At 43.6% G+C, this 6,093-nt stretch overlaps 1 protein-coding gene across 1 annotated transcript; it reads left to right on the plus strand.

Moving 5' to 3' along the window:
• LOC137789027 (protein adenylyltransferase SelO-like) lies at nt 1–5,508 on the plus strand. The gene is made up of 20 exons (XM_068582275.1): nt 1–749; nt 902–982; nt 1,073–1,191; nt 1,281–1,409; nt 1,546–1,610; nt 1,720–1,776; nt 2,006–2,104; nt 2,429–2,496; nt 2,565–2,652; nt 2,741–2,810; nt 3,262–3,334; nt 3,422–3,505; nt 3,594–3,723; nt 3,991–4,035; nt 4,147–4,228; nt 4,360–4,452; nt 4,741–4,817; nt 4,894–4,937; nt 5,034–5,113; nt 5,324–5,508. Exons 1-20 carry the CDS (start codon nt 608–610, stop codon nt 5,444–5,446), a joined length of 1,749 nt encoding a protein of 582 aa, XP_068438376.1. The 5' UTR covers nt 1–607; the 3' UTR covers nt 5,447–5,508.
• Nucleotides 5,509–6,093: the final 585 nt, after the last annotated feature.

Consider the following 6,093-nt stretch of genomic DNA (forward strand, 5'->3'; position numbering starts at 1 on the left):
ATTACCGCTTGCCGAACGTTTATGAATTCCTGCAAAGTATTTTTTTATTTATTTTCAGAAATAGAGCCGAAGATGTAAACTACTTTTTTTTCTCTTTGAACTGAAGATATAAAATACGTCTTCTTAAAAATAGCTCGAAAAAGTGTAGGTTAGCTAGCTACTATTTGGGGCTAACGTTAGTAACTAGGTTGCTAACAGCTGGCTAGCTGAAAGCTCGCAAACTTTACTGGGGTGTTCAAAAACAGTTTATTGATATATAATCTGGGTAAAATGTAAATGCCGAATAAACATGTCTTTGTGTTCACACACTACTGTTAAAAAACTAATTCAAGATTGAGTCTTAGTCGTTATTTCTTGTTAGTTATTACGTTAAAACTGATAAACGTTTGCTGAGCTTCGGATCTTCTCATTGAAAGTAGCTCGCGAAATTGTAATTCACTTACAGAGGAAAGTCATTCGTGCGTGAGTTTTAACAACCTCACACTACTACTCCACAAACGTTATATTTCAGAGTGAAATGCCTTAATGTAATTGTTACAACGTAGGTAGGGTAGCTGCATCGGTGTTTACAGTCCAGTAGCTTTGAGGCAGCTGCTGTGTCTGTGACATGTGGAGCTGGAAAGTGTTAGTGTTTGCTCTGGTAGCAGCATCCAGTTTTACACCTGTACATGTTCTGGAGGTCTGCACAGACCATGACTGCTTTAGTCAGGACAGTACGGCGTCAGGCAGCCAGCTGTCCTCAAACACTTTTAAATCCATCCATCCATCCATCCATTATCTTAACCGCTTATCCTCATTAGGGTCGCGGGGCGCTGGAGCCGATCCCAGCTGTCAAGGGGCGAAGGCAGGGTACACCCTGGACAAGTCGCCAGTGCGTCACAGGGCAGGTGACGGTTAAAGGTTAAATCCAGGTGGAACATAAATATTTCAAAACTAATGCATGACCTGGACCAGTTCAGAGTATCCTGTAATAAGTTACTAGGTACAGAATGTCTTGTTTGTTCGGTTAATAAAAAAAACAGTTACTGACAGTCATAATCTTGCAATTCAACCATTGCTGTACTCTCTGCAGAAGCATTCCCAGTCGATGTGATTGATGGTAACTTTCCTCGCCCTGTGAAGAACTGCATATTCTCCAAATCCATTCCTACGCCACTGAAAGGCCCGTTGAGACTGGCAGCGGCTTCTAAGGTGATGTTACAATGACATCATCATAATCATCATAAACAGCATCACAGTGAAATGTAAAGAATTCATCACATCTGAATTTGTCTTAACAGGAAGTTATCGAGGGGATTTTAGACATAGATTTGGCCTTGACCCAGTCGGATGATTTCCTGCACTATGCCAGCGGTGGCAGACTGCTACCGGGATCAGTACCCTTTGCTCACAGATATGGAGGTCATCAGGTAAATGTTTCTTGTACTCGCAAAAGTGGATGAGCAAAGTCAAGGGAACTGATTACATCTGTGTGCATCTGAGACTCAATCTCATCATAGCTGATGCCTTTGAAATGCACTGACGAAGAGCGTATTTCATCATCAGTTTGGCTACTGGGCCGGTCAGCTGGGGGACGGGCGAGCTCATTCCCTCGGTCAATACACCAACAGGTGAAAACAATTTTCAATTAGGTTCCTCGTGTATTTAAAGTCCTGTAAATCCAAGGTGCATCAGAGTTCACACTTTGACCTTTAATCGTTGTGTAAAAATGTGCCACAGTGCGGGAGACGTGTGGGAACTGCAGCTCAAAGGCTCTGGGAAGACGCCTTATTCGAGGTATGTCGGACTCCCATCACACCTCGAGTTTAAATGTGTCTCGTGTCCAGATTGTATTTATATGATTTAACCTGATTTAACTTGACTTTTTGGGTGCATTTGCGCTCGGCTTTCATGCGGCCGAGCTCTATCCGCTTGGCATTCAATCACCCTCACATTACTTTTCAAGGTTAAAGGTTTTTCATTTGCTATATGTGCATAGACCGACTCTCTGATCATTTCGACGCAGGTCGGGAGACGGTCGAGCTGTGATCCGTTCCTCCGTGAGGGAGTTCCTGTGCAGCGAGGCCATGCATGCCCTCGGGGTCCCAACCAGCAGGGCCGCCAGGTGACTTGAGGACAGGCCTCAGACCTTGTTCATGCATCACAGGACCTGTTTGTTTTTCATCAGGGTTCATAGAACATGTGCAGTTCAATCAGCAATGTTTAACAACGTTGGCGCATCTCCTCATTTGAGATGGCAGAAGACATAAAAACATCTATTAAAAGTGTTCACCAGACCTCAACACTGTTTCCTCTACTTTCCATGCCATGTTGAAGAACTCAGTATTAACATGAGCTGCCCACTTTTATATTTACTCAAGACGAGTTATGAAAAATGAAGTCATGGAAGACGTTTGAGTCTGTGACTCATGTGATGACTTTGTTTCAGTCTGATCGTGAGCGACGAGCCGGTGACGAGGGATCAGTTCTACAACGGCGACGTGAAGACGGAGAGAGGTACAAAACGATCCTACACCCAGATTTGAATTATTTTCTCAACTCAAGCTTCTTTTAATGTTTCACAGGCGCCGTCGTTCTCAGGTTAGCCAAGTCGTGGTTTCGGATCGGCTCTTTAGAGATTTTGTCTCAAAGTGGAGAGACTGACCTCCTGAGGTGATGATGTTTCATCTCAGGCTCCTTCATTCATTGCTTTATTAACACTGCAGCTTGTGACGTAACGTTGTCCTTCTGTTGATTTCAGAACGCTGTTGACCTTTGTGATTGACGAACACTTTTCTTCAATCAACTCCGACGACCCAGATAAATATTTGGTGAGTGAGATGAAAACCTATGAATACAAGATTTCGCTTAAAACCCTCCCCTTTGTCAATCTAACCCGCATATGTGTCGATGTATGAATCTCTATATATATATATATATATATATATATATATATATATATATGCCTCTCGCTGTCATTTTGACCTGCGTACCAGAGTACGACTCCCCAACGCTAACCCTTGTCCCGGGGTCAGAATAACCCAGAGTCCATGTCCACATCCCTCCCGTTGTCCTCGGGTCACTGACCAACATGCAAACCTCTCCAAGCCTCCTGTTCAGGACTCCAGGAGCTCACTCAGACCCCACGTGTACATGAAGCTGTCCACGCGACATCACGCTGCCGTCACTGTGCTCCTTCTGCATGTTGCGTATCGTCTGTTTCCTCATGGAACGTCGTTGTTTGACGTTTTGCGTTCGGTTGTGTTTTCATTTACTTTCTAGGTGTTTTATTCCACGGTTGTCAACGAAACCGCACACCTGATTGCCCGGTGGATGTCGGTCGGGTTCGCACACGGTGAGAACTTTATAGATTAATAATATCATACAGTTTGTATCAACATGTGCTGATGCCTGTATACATGTGTGTGTTTTACCACAATAGGTGTGTGCAACACGGATAACTTCAGCCTCCTGTCCGTCACCATTGATTACGGACCGTTCGGCTTCATGGAGTCGTACGACCCCAGTGCGTACGACAACGTCTACGTTTCCTTTAAATAACTGAACGTCCCGTTCTCGTCAAACGTCAAAGACGTTTTTTAATTTTTTTGCAGATTTTGTGCCCAACACTTCTGACGACGAGGGCCGATACGGCATCGGAGCTCAGGCCGACGTGGGACGGTTCAACCTCCAGAAGCTGCTGGAGGCTCTCGGCCCGGTGCTGTCGCAGCAGCAGCAGAGCGAGTAAGAGCCACACGATACATGTTTGTATTGAACTTTAAGCAAACGTGTGTATGGAAGCCCATTTCTGCCACACAAAAAATATATAAAGTCATAATTATGACTAAAAACATTGACTTTTTTGTGGCGGAAATGGGCTTCCATACATGTGACGTGTTTCCCATCAATATAAAGTGATGAGCTCTTCAACATGAATAACTTTGAATTGTGTCAAACTGAAATATCACACGTTTCTGCTCGGACTAACTTGTCATCTTGTCTTTTTTTCAGGGCGAAAAACATTTTAAAAGGTTATGTCGATATTTACCATAAGAGGTGAGGCCCGTGTCAATTGTGAAATGATGATTTGTCCTTTTATATTGTCTAAATCTAAGCCGTGAGAGATTATATATTATATTCCATCTATTCTCCCTGCGTGTGTGTCAGGATCCATCAGCTGTTCAAAGCTAAGTTGGGGCTTGTGGGTGAACAGGAAGTCGATGGTCACCTCATTGCCTTCCTGCTGAAGGCAAGTCACTGACAATGAGCTGCATGGTTGTAATAAACATATTCACGCTGTTCATCGCAGTCTACTAAAGACATTTCATCTCACTGGCAAATATTTGTTGCTCCTAAACTCTTTTGCGTCTGTCCCGTCAGATGATGGAGGACACGCGATCGGACTTCACCGCGACCTTCAGGCAGCTCAGCGACATTTCAGAGCGGCAGCTTCACAGCAGGAACTTCACTCAGGTGGAGCCGAAGCAGCTTTTAGACGCTGTTGTGGCATCTTTAATGTCTGTACCACGCGGTGTATTTAAACTGTAACGTGTAGGATGAGTAAATGGTGATAAATACGACGCATTACATATATTTCCCTGTTGCAGATTTGTATCTTTGTCTATCTGAACATTGAATTAGTGCAATTAGTTTGCAGGTAAACCACATGCACAATAATGCTAATGCTACTGCAGCTATATGCAGAAACAGCGTGTTTATTATAAAGTCTGATTTTCATGCATCCTTTTTCTTTTGTATTAGTTTTGGGCTCTTGAAGACTTGTCATCCCACAAGCTCTTTTCTGATTGGCTCAGCATGTTGCAGCTCCGGCTCGTCAGGTGAGCAACAAGACGAACAGCAATGCAACGCCGAGCTCTACTTAAAGTTTAAAAGAGTTGGTTTTCCTCTTTTCAGACAACAAAATGACAGTGATTTGGATCGTCAGCACAGGATGAAAAGTAAGCCGCTAAATGTGCATATTTGAGTTGATTTGAACGTGTAATTGACGTTTTTACCAGGAACAAGTTTGTCTGATTGCGAAAATATTCTTGCAGATGTAAATCCCAGATATGTGCTGAGGAACTGGATGGCGGAGTCTGCTATAAGTAAAGCTGAGAAAAATGATTTCTCCCAGGTGCGTTTGATATCTATCATTTTATTTAAACAGCATTTTTTAGGACATACTTTATTATGAGTCTCTAAACTATGACTTTTTACGACAATCTATACTAAAATATTTACTATACATTACTACAACATACTATATGTACATTTAAGTACCTTAAATCAAAGCGATGCCCCACAATTCTCTCTTTCTTACCGGTGTCTGTTCTTCCTCCACCAGGTGGCGCTGCTGCACCGCGTGCTGTCGTCTCCTTTCGTCACTCAAGTGGCTGCAGAGGAGGCCGGCTATGCAGCGAGGCCTCCCGCCTGGGCCAAGAGGTTAAAGGTCAGCTGTTCCTCCTGAGGGATTCTGGGATGCAGCAAAGACACTCGAGAGAAGAGAAGAAAAGAGGAGGAGGAGGAGGAAGAGGAAGAGGAGGAGGAGGAGGAGAGAGAGGACCACAGCGTAACGGAGCCTGTATGGAATATTTTAGTAAACTTTTTCATGCTGGTGGAAAGAAATTGGTCCCATAAGTCAAAGTCATGGCTGTTAAATGTTCTTTTCTTAAGACGACTCGCATGTCGATGCAGCGACCGACAGTAAAAGAGCGAGAGAGGAACTCACGTTTAGAGGTTTTAAAGTATTTCATAATTTCACTTTGATACCTGAATAAATTAAAAGATGCTCCAGAAGGTTTTACTGTTTTTTGTTTTTTTTTAGAACACAGTACAACTATTCACCTTATTCATCTCTCTCTTTCTCTCTCTCTATCTCACACACTTTCTCTCTCACACACACACACACACACACACACACACACACACACACACACACACACACACACACACACACACACACACACACACGTTCTCTCTCACACTTTCTCTCGCTCTCTCACACACACTCTCGCTAACACACAAACTCTCTCTCTCTCACACACACACACACACACACACACACACACACACACACACACACACACACACACACACACGTCAGATTCAATGACC

The sequence above is a fragment of the Clinocottus analis genome, unplaced genomic scaffold, assembly GCF_023055335.1.
Source record: "Clinocottus analis isolate CAN_PGR_092001 unplaced genomic scaffold, fCliAna1.0.p SCAF_18, whole genome shotgun sequence".
Classification (NCBI taxonomy): Eukaryota; Metazoa; Chordata; class Actinopteri; order Perciformes; family Cottidae; genus Clinocottus; species Clinocottus analis.

Bases quoted from the DNA above. Each gene is read 5' to 3' on its own strand.
- LOC137789027 (XM_068582275.1), top strand. From the start codon at position 608: ATGTGGAGCTGGAAAGTGTTAGTGTTTGCTCTGGTAGCAGCATCCAGT. The intron at 1,611-1,719 runs GTGAAAACAATT...AATGTGCCACAG, and splicing joins CTCGGTCAATACACCAACAG to TGCGGGAGACGTGTGGGAAC. The intron at 4,818-4,893 runs GTGAGCAACAAG...TCCTCTTTTCAG, and splicing joins TTGCAGCTCCGGCTCGTCAG to ACAACAAAATGACAGTGATT.